The following is a 22515-nucleotide window of genomic DNA, read 5'->3' on the forward strand; positions in this document are numbered from 1 at the left end:
CAGTCAAACCGTGAGTCAAGATCATCATCATCATCATCATCATCATCATCATCATCATCATCATCATCATATCGACAAAATGTCTAGAAATCCACGTGGACAGGCAACTCATTACAGTAGAATTTGAATATCTGACCATGTGCTTCAAGTTATAGTGAACTTTATATATTTTTATCTATTAAAGCGTTTGGACTATACAGTGCCTACTTTGGGTAATATTTAAATTGACTAAATATTTAAATTGAAATTATTATGAGGTGTAATTCTAAATTAATAACGAACAAACACAAACAAGTAACATATCTGATGTATAATAACACTTGCTAGTCTGTTACATGGTAATGGAGTGTAATGTTTTAAAGCAATATTTTGTGCCCTAAGTTCAATCCATCTTTGTATTACACTTTCTTACAGCATTATAAAGGTGTAAAAACATAAACACAGTCAATGGCACCTTCATCGAGTCTTCATCCCGCCTTGTCATGACTTCAGTTCAGCTTCCTCAATTGCAGGAATCTAATTTGTTTCATAAATTTTAGTCTCGTTTCATAATTTTCAGCACCTTAGGGAGAATTTTACACACCTGCCTACTATAGATGTTAAAAATAATTTCTCTCTCATAGTTACCTATTTTCTATGCATATCCATTTACAATAAAAAGTATATATATTCCTCCTTCCCCCTTTACATTTAATAATAATAATAATAATAATAATAATAATAATAATAATAATAATAATAATAATAATAATAATGAATGGTTTGATAAGTAATGGCTTTAGGGCCCTTATCTGGCACAGCCACATTTGCCCCTGTGTTGTTGTGCAGTGTGTGAGGGGTGATTATAGAGAGCTTCACTCCCACTTCCACACAGTGCATGGAAAAAAAACCTCAGACATGGACGAGCCTGCACAAAATGGCTCCTCACACACACTCACACTGACCACAGCCCGAGCACGGTAAGACCAATATATCAAGCTACATATTCCTAAACACATTTCAGAGCTCTTTATCTCAGACAGAGTCTAATAATTACTGCTAATTAGGTGGTATCGTCATTTAATATATTTCATTTTATTCTAATTCGATTTTGTTATTTTTCCTCATTAAATTGCGCTGGAGATCCTGTACAGGCCCAGTTCTTTATCGGATGTGCACTTAGCAGTTCATTATTATAATGCAATTAGGCTGGAAAATATGAAGAATAAGAAGCAGGTTATTCTGTGGCATCTATGATATTGGGATTGTTTCAAATATCACCTTTTTTGATCGAACGAATCTGAGCTTAATGAACCGGTTAAACAAAGCAATCACGAGAATATTAATATTAAACAACATCCTGAACAGCATTATGCTTCAAAACGACCTTTTTCTGATTATTTCAAACCGATTTTAGATTAGATGTAGAATAACTAAAGCTCTTTTGGTTGCCTTAATACCAAAATGCCTTTCTTTCTTTTTTTTCTTTCTTTATTCATGTGTGTTTGGGAGAACACAACAGAAAATGTTTTACTGTTAAAACTGCAATCATTCGATCAAAAATAAATAAATCCCAACAAGATGAATCCTAATTTTGTGGAAAATTTTAATTTGAACATATACATTTTTAGTATTTGTTGTATCAGTGCGGGTGATACAGATGTTATTGACCAAAATGTAGTAATTCTTATTAAGCTATTAAGTAGAATCCATTTTTAAGTGACAATTTATAACAATTTTGAATTTAAAATGTCAAGTAATTCTAATCTATTAATATATTATATCAGTGTTTTTATTTCTTCATGCAATTTGAAAAAAAAAAAACTCTCATGCATAAATGAATTAATGTTGCATATTAAACCATTCAAATGCTTCATTTATTGTTTTATTTTTTTCAGTGACAGTTTTTTGTCGAAAAAAGAAATTATTTTCAAAACTTTACATGCAGAATTGTAAATGTCTTAAATGTCAGAATTGCAATTTCTTAAGCTGAAGTATAGTTGTGAAATGAACTAGACAGTTTCACACATTCAAACAGACAATTTGTGCAACTTATATGAAACAATGCGTTAATAACATTATCAAATACTTCATAATGCGTGTAAAGAATTATGATCATTATTAACAAGCACTGCTTTTTATACTGTGAGTATCCCCAATAAAAAAGCCCCTGTATGGTAAAAGCACTACATTATGGTACAGTATGATTATAAATGCATTGTGGCCTATACAGCGGGGCGGTTTAAAATTATATTCTGTTGTACCCAAGAAACACTGTTTCAGAGAGATAAGCTCCCTGTCGACTGAGACACTGGTATGGCTCCCTTATCTGCAGACACCATGACCAGAATATTGATATGATGGAACAAGGTCACGCAAAGGAAAAGAAGACACTTGGTCCTTATGCGAGTTTAAGCCATATGACAATATTTATGTAATAGATTCAGCTTTAGATGAACGCTCCCTGACTCTGCTTTCGATTCGTTCTGGTTAAAGTAACAAGTTAAATCCATTTCAAATAAGTTATATTGTTTGAGAATAATTTCAGCACAATACACAAGCATGTTTGTATCTTTACGGAATATATAAACTATATATTTATACAGTTTGCCTGACATGTTTGGTCCATTTTCTTTATGCTAGTAATGCACTTTACACAAGCTGGCCTACATTTATACCTGCCTATATTTAGAGTAAATCCGTGAGCCACATTAGTATACAGAGTGTGATGATGTGCATGGGCTGTGCCATGTAACACACGCTCATCTTCATGTTGTTATATACTGTACTGCTCAACTGTCAGTGTTTGCAGTCAGGCGCGCAAAGAGGACTGACAAGATTGGAGTCTGAACACTGCATATATGGTGTAATGCACAGTTTTTTTATTTATTGTTTTTTTTCCCCCGATGTAAACACAATGTCCAGTGATCGAACATGTTCCAGCTTTTCTTAAGGTGAACAGACGGGGACGCGTGAAATCTTTGGATTATCCATTACGCATCCCACACTTGTGGCCACACTGCTGCTTTTATTCTTTCGCATCGCAGAGAGACAAGATGATGGAGAAACTTAAACGTGAGCGCGCCAGAAGTAGTGAGGATGAGCAAAAGGATTGCTGCTCACCGGGATGCGACACTGCTGGGGAGGAGGGCGAGACGCACGGGAAACAGGAAGGCACGACCACCACCACGACGCGCACGACGTCCGAGTCTGCTGAGAGCGCGCGGAGAGGCGCCCACCTCCTCCTCCTTAATGGCGTTGCCAAGGAAACGGCGCCCGGCGGCTGCGAGCCAAAACAGGAAGTGGCAGTGATCGAGCTGGCCACGAGAGGCGATATAAAAGGCACCGAGTTGGAGGCGAACTGCAGACACACGGTGCAGACCACCGAGTTGCGCAGACCACCAGTTCCTCTGCCGCTGCCCCCGAGGGAGCCGCTAAACGAAGCCAAGCGAATGGTGCAGCTGAGTCCAGCCGCATTCCCTGCTCTGCCCGCCCGCGCCATGCTCTACAGCAACATGGCGCAACCGCTCGCCACTCTCAACAGGTAAGCTCGGGGTTTACTGCATTTATACATGAATGCTCTGCTTTTTCCTCTATTACTGAGTCTGATTCGATTTAAAAAAAAATATTTTAGACATCAAATAAGGAACTAGATGATACATCTGCATTTCTCTGGGGTGGTACCTTCAATAGCGCATCTGTTCTTTCTTTAAAGTCTATAATTTATCAAGAAGATCGCATGGATATTTAAAGCTTTATTTTATTAATTACTAATATCTATTTGTAAAGACAACGAAAGAGACAGTTTAAAGACTATTTCTGCACTGTGTGTTTAGCCTGTGCCCTTTTCTTTTGGTGCCAATATGGGGAAAGTAAAGAATTTCTTTTCAAGACTGTAAAATGTAGCTCAATATTAACCCACTGGTCATTTATGTATTTCTATATTATCCATTTAATTTGAGAAGGGTAGGACTGAAACACATGCACTATTTCTGTGTGTCTTACAGTATCAGTGTCTAAGCTTAGTTCATAGCTTACAATGCAGAACTTTGAATGGTATTGCATAGCGTTTTATGAAAGAAAGAAAGAAAAAAGAAAGAAAGAAAGAAAGAAAGAAAGAAAGAAAGAAAATAAATAAATAAATAAATAAATAAATAAAAAGAATAGGTTGTGGCATTGCCTATTACTCAAAACAAAATTTTATAATTTTTTATAAATTTTTATTTTACCAGATTTCCCAAATTTATTTTTATTTTATAAATTTTATAACAAAGATTTTATAAAAAAAAAAGGCTACCAAACCTCAATGATTGCAGTGTTAATGCAGAATAACAGCAAGGTGTAACTAACACACATCACCATAGTTACATTAGATAGCGTCCTTTATCTATATTTGGATATTATTGTCATTTGACATTATTTTACCTTACAGTACACTTTCTAATGTGTAAGTTGTATTATGTAGCATACATTCGTTAGTAAGCCTTATTGCACATAGAATTCTGCGTCAGCTGAGCTAATGATGGTTCACCTCATTTCCGGTGCAGTGGCTTCGCTGGGGACGCGGAGCAGTACGGCATGTACCCCAGTAACCGCCTGAAACGCAGAGCTGCGCCCTACGAGATTGAGATCAACGATGGTAAGACTACTTTAGATCTTTGTGTATATGGTAAGCCACTCTTGGCTGTAAATGTTTTTTGCCTTTCATTCATTTGAATCCATTCATGTCCACCCTTTTTTCTCTTGACACTAGACAAAGCATTAAAAGCCTCAGCACCGTTCATCAGCAATTTCTATGCATATATTCCATTTTCTAAATATGTAAAAAGGGAATGAACCAAAATTTTGCTAAATAAAATTAATTGGATGCAACCTTCTATCGAAAATGTACAAATATTTACCCAGACAGTGATTCGCAGAGATTTATACCCTCTCTACTTAGTGGATAATGATTTAATAAGACTATCAATATTCTCCGTTAGTCTTTTTATAGCCATGCAATGATTTTTTTTTGTACTTTTTAATGCAATGATAGCTATTATAAACGTTATCATTATATATGTAGATTTCAGTAAGACTTGAAGTATTATTTATATTTAAATTAGATTCATTTTTTCAAGTAATATTTTTGTAACGATTTTAATCATTTTCTTCATCCTTGCACTTCATGTCGTCATATTAGCAAACATTCCCAATCATTTTTATCATCCTATAATTAAACATAAAGCTTCTGTAGCTCTGAATAAAATCCCAGACATGCAGTTCATCATAAAATCTGATGCTATTTAATCAAAGACGTATAGAGGGAAATGATCAATGAAAAACCGGTAACATTATGGTTCCCTTAACTAGCATTATTATTAACTATTATTATTGTTATTAACTAGTATTATCAACTAGTATTATTTAACATGCACTTCAGCGCCAATAGACCACACGGTAGCAAATACACTAAGGCGCGTTAATGGACAGATGTTGGAGAAATATACACCTACACCGACTGTTTATTCAGTCCATGTCTATATATTGATAAATTACTGAGCTCCAGGTCTCCGGGTGTTAACAATGAGCATTTTTTATTTTTTTTTGTCATTTTCATTAACATACAAAAATATTCTTTGAATTATTGTGCGTTTTGGTCGGGATTGCTTTGTTACTGTTATTGATGGCGTATTAATGGTTAAGATTCTATTCTATTATAGTTATTAACTAATGTGTTAAAGGATATTAATAATATTAATATTAGATAAGGGATCCTCAATATAAAATGTTACTGGAAAAAAATCAGCACAGTATTGTGAAGTACAGAGTAAATATTAAGCAGTGCCCATATATTAAAGGTGGCTTTGATCTCTATATATAAATTCTGTTAATTCTATTCTTGAAGTAAATCAGTGCATTTCATTAATTCACTCATTCAACAACCGGCAGGTTTCAAGGTTCCAAGTTTCAAGGAATTGAGGAATGATGAATTAGCACAGTGTTTTTTTTGTCCTCAAAGATTTAACAGCTTATACAAAAATTCATTCAACCCTAGAGGTCTTGCTGGGTGTTGATAATAGGAGCTTCAGAGCTGACAGCCATAAAAATGTAAATGTGAGACAAAGTGATTGGCTGCAAGCTGAGAGAAGGATTCAAGAGCAGAAATGTTTAGAGATTCCAAAAATGTTTGCATGGAAATAAAACTGAATGCAACACTCACTGAAGTGTAAAATGTGCTGCTGAATGCACGCCTGCCTAATAAATAGTGGTTTTCTAATAAAATGCTCTATTATTCTGCCTGATTAATAATACGTATCCAAGCTGAGTAGCTTACCATCCACTCAGTCATCAGTTTATTAACTGCAGCATGAGACAGAGCTGGTTCTGTTCCAAAAGAGCTGTCTAGGATGAGAAATGAGCTCAAATAATTGAATGTAAAATGCCATAGATAATAGAAAGGTTAATTAATTCTTTGCTAAATAGGTTGAGATAAAGAGCTTATCTATCGGTGAGCCGAGGAGAGAAGGGACTCGGCACCAGATGTGGATTCACAAGCTAAGTCCTGTTAAAGTCGGTCAGCCATTCAGAGATACTGGTTTGCTATAAGTGGTATAAAGTGGTATAAACATTCAAAATGAAGCACCTTAAGGATTTACTTTCAGCTGGAATCATCTGTACTAAAAAGAGATTTTAAAGCCAATATCAGGATGATCAGATATCACCAGAGTTCCAGTATACCATGCTCACGCTATTCCTCAATTTTCAGGTTCACAGACGAAGGTTGTGCGGCGCATCTTCACAAACAGCCGTGAGCGCTGGAGGCAACAGAATGTGAATGGTGCCTTTGCTGAGCTGCGCAAGCTCATCCCCACTCATCCTCCCGACAAGAAACTGAGCAAGAACGAGATCCTGCGTCTGGCTATGAAGTACATCAATTTCCTGGCAAAGCTGTTAAATGACCAGGATGACCTGATAGGTGGGGAGGCAGCAGCTCGTGTGCGGGATGGACGGGATGAGGGTCTGGTAAGGGAAGACCTCCTGCAAGACATGCTGAGTCCAAACTCCAGCTGCGGGAGCTTGCTGGATGGAGATGGAAGCCCGGACAGCTTCACCGAAGAGCAGGACTCATCGGTGGAGTCCAGAGCATCTGGACGAGGACTGCACCACTCGGCCATGACTGTGGACACCAGTAACCAGCGATGACTGAGTGCTAATAGAGAAAGAGACTTGAGCAAATCACTGTGGTGTGGATACAGAGCTTCATGGAAGCTGATAGACCTGTGATGATGATCACGTTGTGTGCAGTCATAACTGTCTTTTCCCCACTTTTCTTTATGTCTTGTCCTCCTCTCCATTTTGGACACTGCCCCTATGGGTAAACACTGGTACGGGGAATTGTAATGGTAGCTTTTGGTCCATGAGATAAGAGTGCATGGATTTGAAACACAAGCCAGATTTTCAGAACGGTACCCTTGCTAGAATTCAGCTCCATCATTTGGTCAGGTACACTTGATTTCACTTTTGAGTGATTTTTAAAACGCTGTGTGGGGAAAATCCAATTGAATATCCGTGGGATTTTTTTTCTTAATCCTCCACCAGTGTGGGAAATGTTGGACAATACTATTACTGGTGTTGGAGGCTGATCAGACGATTTATTTGTACAGAACATGATTATAATAGACTCATGTTAATAACTGTACCCACATAAGCAGCTAAATTAATGCAGAACAAAAGCTGCCATTTTGTAAATGGCATTTATATATGACCTTATTTGATAAAACCTACACATTCATCCGCACACACAAACAAATATGTATAGCTAAGAAGGTTGTGATGGTCAGAGGTACAAGTGTTACGCTCCAAATGTACATAAATAAACATAACAATGTTGTACATGTGTATCTAAAGAACATCTGTACTGTTCATCTTCATTGTTATTATGGTACAATGAATAACACCTCCTTTTCTTTTCCCCTGTCCTTCATATCCCGACCTAAATCATTCTTAAAGAATCCAGTAAGTGTGTTATCACTGTATTTAAATTTTATCCAATTGATCTGCTTTTTCAGCAGACTATTGAGTAACCAGTCTTGGTACCTTTAATTCTTTTTTTTCTTTGTGTATTAAAAAAAACAACAAAGCTGTTATTTTAATGTGATATTTAGTAGACAGACCTTTGTTGTAAGGTGAAGATGAAATCTATCTATAAACATGCAATGTTATATCTTACAGAATTTTATAGAACATGAAATAAAAATGAACAAACAAACGTGAAGTCTAATAGTAATTTTTACCACATACACACACACACACACACACACACACACACACACACACACACACACACACACACACACACAGGCAATTCACCATATAATTATGAACAAAAAACACTGATAAAATAAGATATCTGTTTTTAATTAAGTGCCACTTACACCATGAATCTGTTCACAAGAGCTAGAGGGCATTTCATTTCTCCATTATGTCACTTCAGGTTAATCAGCCAGCATTCTGCACGTGTGTGTGTGTGTGTGTGTGTGTATGTGTGTGTGTGCTTGTGTGTGCTTGTGTGTGTATAATATAGTATTCCAAAAATGCTTGCAGACTAGAAACCTGTACAAAAAACATTCACACTTATTACCTTTTTTTTTTTTTTACACATTTACAGGTCCACATTTAATTCTATGTGTGTGTTTGGCACATACCGTCAGCTCCACAACTATACACTGGAAAAAACTATATCAAAATATTATCAAACCAAAAATAAACCAGCCATAAAAATGTAAAGATACTTAAATGCTTTCATTTCACTTTTATCAATGTGAATAATTGAATAAAACAAAGACATATTTCTATTATTCCTCTTTAATATATAACATACTCTTTGTATTTGACGCTTTAAACTAGATCTGAAAATAAAGCTGAGCAGTTCACAGGTTTGGGCTTTCTTCAAGTCCTGGGATATGAACTGATCACCTTCCTGTCACTGGTATGGAAGCAGAACTGAGACTGTTGTTATTCACCTTGTTGAGATTTCTTGTAAAGATATGGATATGTTGCTGCACAGTATTATTATCCAGATTATACTATTTATGGTTATTGGGACCTTTATTTTATTAAACATGTCATAGATATGTTATTTAATAAATAAACAAATAAAATCATCAGTGTGATGCAACAACAAATGTTGGACAATGTAAAGAACGTAGTTTTGACTTATTAATTATTTGAATTCTTATATGGCATAAAGCACAAGAATCACACATACACTTCTACAAAATAAAACTAGACTAAAATGGACTAAACACACCATCAGCTGTGAGTGAGAAGTGGGAGTGTAGAGACAGGGGTGAAAGAGGGTCATTATTATTTGAGGCAGTGGTTCTGGCTTTATGGATTTAAATTGCTGATAAGGATCAAAGCCAATAAAAAAGTCATTGGTGGGCCGACTGGTCTCGAGAGACTGCAGAGAGGGAATGTGAAAAAGAGATCCAAGGACAGTTCTCACCATCATCACTGGGAGTTTACACACACACACAGACACACACACACACACACACACACACACACACACACACACACACACACAGAAACATACATATTTACTACTACTACTATTACTACTACTAATACCCCCAGCATGTGGTAGATGTAGTGTATAGACTATTGTATAGAGCTATTTCAGAAGAAAGAATAAGATAGAAAACATGTGAATTATAAATACTTGAGGATTTTGTCAATTTAAAGATGTTATTCCTTTGCTTATAGAAGCCCATAGCTGGCGCTTTAAAGAAGCACATAATTATTGTATAGTATTATTTCTCTCTATCTACATTCCAGTGTTAACTGAAAAAAATATTCCAGTGCTTACTGCCAGAATCAGGGGATCATTCATTATGGCCAGTCCAAGATCTTTTCATCTAGCAAGAAAGTTGCACACATTAATCAAGAGTCTGATCGAACTCAAACCATGTTCGAGTTGTTTAGTATCTCTCAGGATCTGACATGGCATGACAGTCATATTTGAGAGAAGCAATGTTAATCAGTTTAAGTCATTTTGTACAACAGTTAGTTACCGTCCACTGGACAAGCGATGGACCAAGACTGCTGATATTTAGCATAACAGCATTAGCACATTTCACTTCATACATCACTCTGTTTTTTTTGTTTCAATGACATTGAAACCAGTACTACACTTACTACTGGCCTTCGTTCAGTCTGTGGGTTGGCATGGAAACATACAATTTTATATCTAGCTGTGACTTCTTTGGGAATTTTTTTGTTAAAGGATAAAAGTATTTCACATTTTGAATATGAAATGATAAGTTACTAAATTATGATTTCTTGTTTGCAGAGCTGTTATATAAAAAAGATATTATTCTGTGCTTTATTTCTTCATTGTACAAATGCTATTACTGAGGTAAAAAATGTCGTCCAGTTGGGGCTTTTGCTCCAGAGACTCGAGTGATGATTGACTAAATCCAAGCCCTGTTAAACCCATGGTGGGTTTGGATTAGATAAAAGTGTCTGCAGAATAAAATGAATAAAAATGTAATTCTCTAAAATTTATATAGCAAGAAAGTGTTAGTAGAGAGCTATCCACACCTGGAAAGTGTAATTGTGTGTTTTGAGCAAGAGGAGGTAGTACAGAGCCGGACCTCCTCAGCACTGCAGTGCGACTCCATTAGCTGCACTTTGCTCCATCAGTCATTCATGTAGAAAGAAACTGTTACTGACTGAGTTATTTAATAACACAGCATCAGATACAGAGATCTGTACACTATTTGTCAGGCTTTTCCCTCTGTGTCTAGACACAGAAAAGTCAGTGTTCATTGTACAACACTTCTTTGACAACAGCATGATATATTGGTACATATATTTTCCACCTAGGATCAGAACTGTAGCTGTGCTTGAATGATACACTGAATATGTGACATGACGACGTGCCACAAACATGATGTCAATCATTTTAACAACATTCTTTTTACCACAGAAATTTTTTCCAATGCTAACAATTATTTCTATAGTAACGTACAGCATGCTTTACTTCACTTCACTTATGTTGCAGCAGTTATAAATAGTTGAACCTTCAAAAGCTCCTCTTTTCCCTCTACAAGTTATTATAACAAAAAAAACAGCTTGAGGTTTAAGCTAGAATCTGCAAACCCGTCTTTCTGTGAACAGTTACTGCTTATTCTCTAACTGTTACAAAGCAAGGACACCGGAGACCCCTCCAATAAATGCTGAATAAACACCACAGATTTTCAACATATCAACAATTCTGAATAATTTTATTTGTTTAGGTGGAGCATTGATCATACAAATCTTGATGCTGCTGTTAGAAACATAATGTACTGTAATAGAATGAGCATGTTCATATAAATCTAAATATACATATATAAATATATTTGTCAGTGCTGCTGTTATAGGAAATTGATCAACACCTTCTGACCCAATCATCTCGGTGTGAACCAATAATAATGCAGAATAAAGTATTTCCTCTCCATTTATAAATCTACTCTGACAATATTACTGTTTATGAATACTAAAAACACCTGTCAAATGTGGCTGCTTTATATTTCACTAAAGATGATATCTACCATCAAACACCTCCAGCACAATCTAATTCTATTAAGCCCCTCTATTCATCTTGTCTGTGCATCTCGCCACTCGAAACGGCAGCCAGAGTGATGGATTCAACATGAGCTCTTTTTGACTGGAATTTGACAGCAGTGTTTCCCTTTTTAATTAACTGCAGCACACACTCCTCCTCTTTTTCCCACCAGAAACCTAAATGTAAGACAGAGAGACACAAACACGGATGCATGGAGAGATTGATGGATCTCAGAGGAGTTCGGTGACAACAAAGGACGTCCTCATGGATGGATAAAAAAAACATCATTGCCTATTACAGATAACTAGACCAGGAGGGGGGAGATTCAATTATCAGACCCCTCCCTCAAGCCGCCAGGGGCCGAGAGCGCTCCAGTGAAACCTGGAGGCCATTGGTTCTCAGAGCTTTGCTTTGGAAAGATCCAGCTCACAGCTCTCTCATGGCTATCTGCTCAGCCATCACCGCTGCATGTTCCCCTGGGGAGCTTCCCACTGTGTGCTGTGTGTGTGTGTTAACGAGAGGGCAGGACAGTTTGGCTGGTCATAAAGAGCTGCTAATTTGGCTGGTGGTGAAACGACCTTGGAGAGACAAACTCATTTCTTCAGGATTGTAGGATGCTCATGAGTCCCCTGAGTACTGAAGGGGCGGATCCTGCTGTCCTTCAGCCCCGCCCCTTGGCCCTCCACTTTGCTCTGTTAATCAAGCCTCTCACATGGTGATGCTTTCTCCTCAGCCATAAAAAAATCTCATGCATCTAATTTTTCTTTTTTTGATATCGTGCCTCAGCATTTGAAGAATTGGAAGTCACAATTAGACACACACTATCGCAATCGTTTTTCTATAGAAACCACTACACAGAGTTAATGGGTAAATGCCTTATTTTGCCTAAACAAGTGTTTGTGTTTGTTTAAAACACAAATGTCTAATGTACAACTCTGAGGACACGCAAGACTGATTTTCGAGTGTGATCCTCAGTGATGTATTACCAGCTGAAACAGACACACACATGAAACACAGAGCCAAAGTCCTCACATAATCTATTACATTCATGGGCCAATGGAATGTGTTTACTTTCTTATGAGCTTCCTGCTTTTGGGGAAGAGCGAAATCCTCCATGTGCAAACTACGACTTATGTCTAGCAAAAAAGATGAACACAGTTATTAAATTGAATCCTCATCTACCTTACACTAAAAAAAAGCACAGTACAACAAGATGTCAAATAAACACTAGATTTCTGTTATGGCTGAGAATGATGACATGGGTAAATGATTGACTCAACATGAGGGGTGTGTGTGCATTGCATAGGGAGCTTCACATGACTCTGCTGGTCAGTCTGAGGCACTGATGATAAAAACAACCATCACATTTAATTAGTGTATTACATTAAAGACCAAAACTATTTATGTATGGTTTTTGTTTTCAGTAGAATTATTTCAGAAACGATCTGAAATGGGAAAAGCTGTCCGAGTGTTTTACTGCCTGCTGCTGACGCTGGAGGTTGTTACAGCACAAACAGGTGAGAGTTGTTTAAACATTACTCTATCACACTAACGCAAGAATGAATTATGATCGTTAATCTTGAAGTCTAACTAGCATTGTTTTCTTTGAGTTTCTTTTGAATCAATTATTATTTTACCACCAGCATTTGAATACAGAGAACATTACACAGTAACAGTCACCCTGAAGTTGATTATTTTCCTATATCAGCATATCCCATATATGTCGCCTCCGGCTTGATCATTAGGGATAGATATATAGCATTTTAAATTTTATAATAATATTTGTAAATACATTTTAAACTTTTTTCTTCTTCTTATATATTCATTTCTTTTTTCTCTTCTATTTCTATACGTCTGTAAAGCTGCTTTGAGACAATGTGAATTTTTAAAAGCGCTATACAAATAAATTGAATTAAATTGAATTGAACTCTAATGTCTTCTTCCTCTTATAACAGCAGCAATTTGGCAGTAAGACATTTATAATAATAATAATAATAATAATAATAATAATAATAATAACAATAATAATAATAATAATAATAATAATAATAAAACATATTTCATTGTGGTTTTTAGACACCATTAGAAAACAAATAGTTCATGTTATCATGTATGTTAGTGTAGCTATAACCAGCTGTCATTCCCTCAACACACTTTATTTTTCATTGCATGTGAAGTCAATAAAATAAAAGGTTTATTAGAGTTACTGAAAAACAACACTAATTTCTGTAGACTGTCCTGTGTTAGCACAAAACACTGACACTGGAAACACTGGAAAAGGCCAAACAAACAGCGCATTACATCAAACTTCAGCGTATAAATGTTTGTACATGTTTTGTAACCGTTTTTGTTACAATCCCTGTGTATGTTGTTACTATGGAAACGATAACATATTAGAGTTTGCGCATTAATGTACTGTGCATTGCTGTCCAAGCTGCTGTTATAGAAAATTAATCAACACATTTTGACCAATCAGAACTGAGCATTTACAAATCCTTTTATGTTTTATGTAATGCACATAGTACATGTATGCACTCTCCTGGATTGTGATCAGAAGGTGTTTATAGATGAACAATACCATGTTTTTTTTTTTATGTGTGTACTGTGGTGTGTGTGTGTGTTAGGGAGAGTTGAGAGGCTACTACCAAACTGGCTCACTGGCATCATCGCTGTTGCTGTGTTCCTCTTCCTGGTCTTTATTACCTTCATTGTCAACAAAACCTGGTGTAAGGACTCAAGGTAATTACTGAAGCATTACATCATCCTGCTCCTCTGTCTAAACTCAGTTAGAAAATCTGAATGCAGAAAGTGAAGCATGATGCTAAATCCAGATTTTTAATGTTAAAGATTTTTCAGTGCTCATCACTTCCATGCTCAGTGTACAAGCTGACAGCAATGTGTCTGAAAGAGTAATCAGTAACTCCCTGAGTCAACACAATTTCTTACTTCTCTATTAACAGCCAGGAGGATAAGGTCAGCATGACAACCAATGAATACGCCATGACCAATGGGTCAAACACAAATCTGGATTCAGTCAGGTAAGATTTTAAATGCATGGCATCATCATGCTTCCAGATCTATTAACACATTAAAAAACACTACAGTCTAAATAACTGAATGCTATATAACTTACCTTGTTCTGAATTTCAGGAGTCATGAGCACTGTAATGCTTATGAGAATGTGATTTTTCACAAACCTGAAGAAACCGTGACAGTCATGTGAATGTGGGAAAACGTTTGACAGTCTGTTGGTTGCAGTGTGGTGTTCATTTGAAGGAATAATCGCTAATCTGGACAAGTTAAAGATTATTAATCATTAATGTTTCTCTTATTTTTATACTTTGTACTTTTATAAATCGACACACACACGGGAGGATTTCAGACTCATTTGTTACCGGTCAGCACTGTGCGTGCTAATGGAACAATCAGTGGACTAAACTTAGACCATAAGGTTAAACACATGAATGCATTAATACAAATGTAAATTGATTTTATTCAATAATTCTTTGTAGAACTGCAGCTGAATGCAAGCTGCTGAAATCCTGATTTGTCTATAGATAACACTCTGGCTAGAACAGCCTTATATTTTTCTGAATTGCTTCTAGGAAAAATGTGGAAAAAAAGACATTCTGCTCCAAATGATTAATTATCAAAGCAGTGAACACAAGAATAAAAAAAAAAGGCCGGTCACAACGTAGCTTTTTTTTTTTTTTTTTTACGAAACTAATAATGTCAAATTTTTAAATAATGTCACTAACAGTCTCTAACATGATTCCAACACACCTGAGTGTTTAATAAAGTGTTTAAAAAAAGTGTTTATTAATGAGCTGATGAGGTGGATCCAGCATGTTTGGAGTTAGTAGAAGCTCCTGTTATCACTTACATTATAGTAGCTTTAAACAGTAATTCCCTCAACACGATCTCTTTCGTCTCTCGTGAAGCAATAAGATAAAAATGCAGCCTATCAATTCACAGAAAAAAACAAAATTTCAAAAATTTACAAAAACAAAAAAACAAAAAAATGTTTTCAAAAAACAAAAATTAATCCATTAATGTGGAGCATCTGCCATACGAGTCCCTAGCTGTTGCTGTAGAAATGACAAGCTTGCAGCTAGGACTATTGTATAAACCATGTACTGTAGGTAGAGAACAAAAATTAAGCAACATCTTTATTATTGAATACTGAACACCCCTAAATAACATGGGTGTAAATGAACAAAGACAGAGTGAATAAATGTAGATATCAGGTTTATTGAATCATCTCTCATTATCTAATATAATGAATCTTGACATGGTTTCTTTGGGATTTCACATTAAATGATCATTTCACAAAGACTGACCAATGAACTAAACATTTAAAGTTGAACAAGTAACAGACATTTTTTCTGTATTTGTCTGGGACAGAGGAGAAGCGAGAGAGAGAGAGCGAGAGAGAGAGAGCGAGAGAGAGAAACACAGAACGAGAGAGAGACAGACAAAAAGAGAGAACAAGCATAGGACACAAACATATGTTTTAAAGGGAGTTCATAGCAGACAGCATGGTGAACACAGTCTGCACCTGGAAGCCAAGTCATGGCATTTAACATTTTTCAGTTCGACAGACACAACTGATGTGAGGAATACCTGTGCTGGGAAAATCCTTTACCAGTTGAACCACAGTGCTGCAGACTTTTCCCAGAAGGACCATTAAGCTAAAATGTTAGGACCATTTAGAGAGGGAGTGTTGGAGTCAGAGCATTACAGAGATTAGCATTCTACTTCATTTAACAAACGTGATTCAGGTCTTCGGCCACTTATTGAAAACTCAAATGGTGCACTAGGCACGATTTTAGACACCAATACACTTGCACAACATACCTACTAGAGTATACAGGCCCTGGTGTTGTTTTTAAACATGTGCATTATTATTATTATTTGTAACATGTTCATTAACATTTTGCAGCACAATTACTGTACTTGTTATTTAGCAACACTTTATTAGCCAACGGTGATCTGACGACCCGCCCCTTTTTAAACATAATGCAATCTGTACTGACTTCAGGTGGTTCAAAAAGTTATCATTGTTCCACACTTGACTTTTAGGCTTTATAAGTACATCAACTGAATATTAATAGCACATTACAGCTTGTTGGGTTTCCTGGTGTGAAGACACTACTCACACTAAAAGTATGTGAAGAATACCATTTGAGATGTAGCTACAAATTTCTGCACACCTCACCAAGTCAGTGTGTAGGTTCAATGAGCTTTTTGTGTTTGGGGAATACCCAGTGTAGTGTTTTCATACTCCTGATTCAGTTAAATATAAAGCTGGAACTAAAATGTGTCAAACATATTCCTAATGCAGAAAGTGGTTAACCTCGGCATGGATGTTTTGTCCGGTCTCGTCGTGCATTTCTGACTACCCTGGGGTCATAACGGGTGTCTTTGCAAGAATTTGGCACACTTCCGTTTGGAGCTGAGCTGACACAGGATTTCCTCATATTGTGGTACACACAGTGTAAAACGATGCATTTCACACCGTCTTCATTTCATACATTGACAGGAATGCTAGTTCAAAAGTCCTACAAAATTGAACTGAATGAATGAAATAAATTACATATTTACATTAAAATGATTTGTGCAATTAAATGATGAAACACTGATGACAGATTTAGTAACAACAACAACAACAACAAAAAAGACTAATAAAAAATAATCTAAACAAACAAAAAAAAAACCTCTAAGGTTCACAACAATTCTTTGTGAATCTGACAGCTGAAGTCTGACATGATTATTCGGTCAGAAACAGGAGCGCTGCGCTCTACAGTACTCCACTTCGCTGCAATAGATCATGCTGCTGCTAGTGTTGAGACAATAATAAAGGAGGGCACATATACTGTACAACACAGACAAAAACAGAAACAGAATTCTCAGCATGATCTAATTAAGGCCAGCAAAAAAAGGTTTGAGCACTAATCCCTTATCACAGTTCACCCCTATAGTTTTCTATATAGGACTGTGTGTGTGTGGGTAGAAACATTCATTAGTGATTACTGATTCTTATTAGCAAGCAACGTGACTTAAATTGTACTGTCAGTCAGCTGGTGAAACCGTGTGTATATCTGCATGTATTACTCACTGCTTCCAGGTAAATAAAAATGGTCGCTTTGTGGAAAAAAATATAGATATTTTTTATATTTTTCAACATCATTTCGTTGGGAAGCACATGTCATTACCGTTGACAAGAATTTCTACATCTTTACCTGCACCAAGAAAACCTAAAAACCTCTTCACTCTCAAAACACATAATAAAAGCTCATTTATCTCAATTACACAGGTTCATGGCCTTGATCAGGGGCCCAGGAGTGACAGCTTGGTGGACCTACAGTAGGGATTGAACTCATGACCTTCCGATCAGTAGTCCAATACCTTAACCACTGAGCTACTACTTAGTATCTGAGACTGAGAACAAAGCAATAACATGAATCTGATGAATTAAGATGAATCTACACACCAGGACAAAACTATGAATGAGAGAAAGTCTATTGCTTAGACACATTGCGTACTGGATGTGAAGTAACTGATGCTTCCATACAAAGGAATACGATGCACTGGATATCCTCATCCTCTTTCATTAAAAAAATAGATTCTTAAAACTGTGGGCAATCCGAGCTGTTTCCTTCATCACTCCGGAGTCCCTTACTGTTGTCTCAGCCTTTTATTTATTTATTTAGGAGATCCTGACTGCTGTGCTTTATGTATGTATAAATGTAAACATCTAAGCTGTCCATTAGTAAAAACTCGTCCTTTAACATATTAGGCTACATTTTCAGAGGACAGTATATTATTCACAATATCTATGAATAAAATAAGTATTCAAATTGACTTCAGGGTTAGAAATTTGGAAGCTGCATAGCATCTGTGTTAAGATTCTCTCATCTGTCTCATTCTAGGCCCACTACTGCTAGACTTTAATGCTTTTCCTGTTCTTATCTCAGTACGGGGAAATGTGTCCAAATTCTTGTACATTGTAAGCATACATACCTACAGAGATTAGGTATTTCTTCACCTTTCTACTCAGATAATTGATCAGCCACCAAGTTATAACCCTGAACTGCGTAGCCACAAGCTGGGATCCATTAGTGTGTTGACTGTAAGAGTGTTATAAATTAAAAAAGGAGACATCCACGACTAACTGCTCATTGCTCATAACAACATGAAACAAAAGGATTGAAGACGTCTGACATGAGCAGTTTCCCTTCTTGTTTAGTGACTGATCCAAACTGTGCACACACATTAAAGGGGTAACGTTAAATTTGATTCGGAGCTCTGCTGGAGTTTGTGTTTCTTGATCAGGTGCTACGCATACTCCCTCTAGTGTGTGTACGTTTGTGTATGTGTGTGTGTGTGTGTACAACAGGTTTCAGAATCCTCTCCTTGGATTGTGACAGGAATTCAACAGGTCTGAGCTGTGTGTGTAGTTCGTGGCAGTCCTTGTGTGTGTGAGTGTGTGTTTGTGTTAAGACAGAACAGACAGTGTGACGAGCCCTCTTTGTTTCTTCAGGATGGCCACAGCCTTCTCATGTGTGGCTCCCTCCAGACTCTCTCTATTAACGGACAGGATCTGATCTCCACGCTTTAGACGTCCGTCCACCGCTGCTGCCCCCTACACACACACGAATGAAAAAATCACATACTTAAGGATCAAAAGTACTAAAGATCATAAAGTAGCAAAAAAGACTAAATCGGTACATTCCCAGTCATTTATCCAAGAAATGATGTGTGATGAAATAGGGGAAAGACTGAACTAGTAACAACGTGTTAAGTCACATTGCTCCGAGTTCATGTTTAAAACTAACGTCTGTCTCAGGCGATGAGATCACAAGTGGACAGCAGTAATTACAGGTGTGTGTGGGGTCCAATGTATTTTGTGATCTGGTCACTAAGACACTCGTGGAGGTGCTCAGAAAGACGAGTTGACACAAACATTTTGTAGCGGGAATGGCAACGTGTCTCCTACAGTATTAAACAATCTGCTAGACACTGTTGTTGCCAGATTTGCTGTTTGAAGCTAATCCCACGGCTGTTATGTGTAATGGGTTGATTTTGTTGTCTGAACGCTGACGTATTGCATACATAAACTTAATTACACTGCACCACATCAATGCAATACCTTGCAGAATCTCTAGCCAGGAGAATCCATTTTTCTAAAAGCATTATGTACGTGTTAACACTCAATGTGAGTTTCTAATAGCAGCATGTCTGTGCTTTATTCCTCTTATATCACAGCACAGTTTCAATGATTACACCTTTATAAATTAAAGACCAACACATTATTTCTTTCCATTTATAGTAAATGTGGCACATATATGTTAAATGTATATTAAACATATACAGTATCTCACAGAAGTGAGTACACCCCTCACATTTTTGTAAATATTTTATTATACCTTTTCACGTGACAACACTGAAGAAATGACACTGTGCTACAATGTAAAGTAGTGAGTGTACAGCTTGTATAACTGTGTAAATTTGCTGTCACCTTATAACTCAACACAGCCATTAATGTCTAAACCGCTGGCCACAAAAGTGAGTACACCCCTAAGTGAAAATGTCCACATTGGGCCCAAAGTGTCAATATTTTGTGTGGCCACCATTATTTTCCAGCACTGCCTTAACCCTCTTGGGCATGGAGTTCACCAGAGCATCACAGGTTGCTACTGGAGCCCTCTTCCACTCCTCCATGATGACATCACAGAGCTGGTAGATGTTAGAGACTTTGTGCTCCTCTACCTTCAGTTTGAGGATGCCTCACAGATGCTCAATAGGGTTTAGGCCCGGAGACATGCTTAGCCAGTCCATAACCTTTACCCTCAGCTTCTTTAGCAAGACAGTGGACACATCTTGGAGGTGTATTTGGGGTCGTTATCATCTTGGAATACTGCCCTGCGGCCCAGTCTCCTAAGGGAGGGGATCATGCTCGGCTTCAGTGTGTCACAGTACATGTTGGTATTCATGGTTCCATCAATGAACTGTAGCTCCCCAGTGCTGGCAGCACTCATGCAGCCCCAGACCATGACACTCTCACCACCATGCTTGACTGTAGGTAACACACACTTGTCTTTGTACTCCTCACCTGGTTGCTGCCACTAAACCAAATAAGTTTATCTTGGTCTTATCAGACCACAGGACATGGTTCCAGTAATCCTTGTCTTTAGTCTGCTTGTCTTCAGCAAACTGTTTGAGGCCTTTCTTGTGCATCATCTTTAGAAGAGGCTTCCTTCTTTGCCATGAGGTGCCATGTTGAACTTCCAGTGACCAGTATGAGAGAGTGAGAGCGATAACACCAAATTTAACACACCTGCTTCCCATTCACACCTGAGAGAAAATGGCTAATTCAGTGTTGTCACATGAAAAGATATAATAAAATATTTACAAAAATGTGAGGTACTCAATACTGTATATATTAAATGTGGCAAAATGCATATGAAACAAATTAGTTCCTGTTATCTTGTATGTTTCAGCACCATGAATTCTTCAACCATTAAGACTTTTCTGAGGTGGAAAACTGACTGTTACTTGCACTGAAGAAACACTGAAGACTTATCAACATTATCAACAACAATACGTTATTCGTTATTAGTCTTAGATCGCGTGTCCTCCACAGCCCAAAGCTGCAGGTTGTCTATTCACAAAAATACATTTTCAATATGGTTCCTCCCAAATGCTAATAGTAACAACCACTCTGCACATGACAGAATAAAAAATAGTTCATGTTTTCATGTTAGCCTGTAGACAGATTTCAAAAGGATTCAAATACAGAGCTCAATAAAAAAAACACATGCAGCATGCAGAGTGCTTTGCTTCCCTCAGGTAGTGATAAATATATAAACCCTTTAATGGTTCTTACAGATTCCCCCCCCCCCCCCCAAAATAAATAAATAATAAATAAATAAATAAAAGCATATAATCATTACTTGTAAGTAAAGTGATTCTGATGCCCAGTCTGTCATCAGAAGGGATATGTCAGACTCGTGTCTGCCCCCTGCTGGTTCATGGTCGTTATAGCAGAAAAAAGGGCAAAGAATACACGTCTCATTGTCCTTTACGGTCTGAGAATACCTAAACTAGAAATAAAACATTCTTTCCAATTTTCTGGAAACCTTTCTGGTTGTTTTGGTTTGGAAAATAATCTTTAAGTGATATTCAGAGTCAACTGTACATAACAGCAATGATGTGAAACTAATGTGTTAAATTTGACTGGTGTGTAATTCAGAAACTAAAAGAAGACCCAGTCCTCATACTCGATATGTGGAGTCAGACAGTGAGGTGTTCTGAGATGTGATATGTAGATCCGTGCCGCGTGTTAGGACAGGGGATGTGTTCGTACCTTGCTGAAGACAGTTTTGACATAGATAGGCAGGTCTCCATGTGGACTCCCGAAGCCGCCCACGATGCTGAAGCCAAGCCCTTCTGAGCCCTTTTCCAGAGTGATGCTTTTTGGCTTGGGCGCTCTGTCAGAATATAAGATTATGCATACTGTATGTAACACATATACACACTGGCCACTTTAACAGGAACACCTGATTCCCTGCAAATTTATACGGTTATCTAATCAACATATCATCGTGTAATCAACAAAAGGATTGAGGTGAAAAGCTTTAAAAATGCACAACATGGCAGAACTTGAGGTGGATGTGCAAAAATAGCAGAAGAGCTGTTATTGGATACAAATTATTGACATGAAAGATTACACTTGTTTGTACAGGATTTTGCACTTGTTTTGTCCTACTTGAAGTTAATGCGTCAAAAAAAAATCACGTTTAGGGAGAAACCGGAATGCGCAGATTTCTTTGTATGTATGTAGAATATTTTTTACATTTTCTAGCTTCTGACGATCAGTTCCAAGAACTCTACAGTGCAGTGTTATAAATTCAATCACTAATAGAAAAAAATAATGA

The 22515-nt window shown here is 37.1% G+C and overlaps 3 protein-coding genes across 10 annotated transcripts in view; 2 read left to right on the forward strand and 1 right to left on the reverse strand.

Annotated features, from left to right (window-relative positions):
- Nucleotides 1-831: 831 nt before the first annotated feature.
- On the forward strand, nucleotides 832-8230 carry tal1 (T-cell acute lymphocytic leukemia 1). Of its 4 annotated transcripts, none has more exons than XM_060879665.1 (4): nucleotides 832-959; nucleotides 3027-3523; nucleotides 4527-4618; nucleotides 6728-8230. In XM_060879665.1, exons 2-4 carry the CDS (start codon nucleotides 3036-3038, stop codon nucleotides 7162-7164), a joined length of 1017 nt encoding a protein of 338 aa, XP_060735648.1. In that variant the 5' UTR covers nucleotides 832-959; nucleotides 3027-3035; the 3' UTR covers nucleotides 7165-8230. The 4 variants fall into 4 exon arrangements, with proteins under 4 accessions (XP_060735648.1, XP_060735628.1, XP_060735634.1 ...); XM_060879645.1 differs by having other exon boundaries at nucleotides 845-959; nucleotides 2905-3523; XM_060879651.1 differs by having other exon boundaries at nucleotides 873-959; nucleotides 2923-3523.
- A 4659-nt stretch (nucleotides 8231-12889) lies between these two features.
- On the forward strand, nucleotides 12890-15390 carry pdzk1ip1 (PDZK1 interacting protein 1). The gene is made up of 4 exons (XM_060879724.1): nucleotides 12890-13092; nucleotides 14200-14314; nucleotides 14536-14613; nucleotides 14726-15390. The coding sequence occupies exons 1-4, from the start codon at nucleotides 13026-13028 to the stop codon at nucleotides 14796-14798; spliced, it is 333 nt and encodes a 110-aa protein (XP_060735707.1). The 5' UTR covers nucleotides 12890-13025; the 3' UTR covers nucleotides 14799-15390.
- A 420-nt stretch (nucleotides 15391-15810) lies between these two features.
- patj (PATJ crumbs cell polarity complex component) overlaps nucleotides 15811-22515 on the reverse strand; it is a 126483-nt gene continuing 119778 nt past the window's right edge. For all 5 annotated transcript variants that reach the window (XM_060879679.1, XM_060879684.1, XM_060879692.1 and 2 more), the window contains 2 exons: nucleotides 21945-22068; nucleotides 15811-19220 (listed from right to left, as the gene is read on the reverse strand). In XM_060879679.1, coding sequence (XP_060735662.1) covers nucleotides 19074-19220; nucleotides 21945-22068 — 271 coding nt within the window. In that variant the 3' untranslated portion in view covers nucleotides 15811-19073. The remainder of the gene's footprint in view (nucleotides 19221-21944; nucleotides 22069-22515) is intronic.

The sequence above is a fragment of the Tachysurus vachellii genome, chromosome 1 (assembly GCF_030014155.1).
Source record: "Tachysurus vachellii isolate PV-2020 chromosome 1, HZAU_Pvac_v1, whole genome shotgun sequence".
Classification (NCBI taxonomy): domain Eukaryota; kingdom Metazoa; phylum Chordata; class Actinopteri; order Siluriformes; family Bagridae; genus Tachysurus; species Tachysurus vachellii.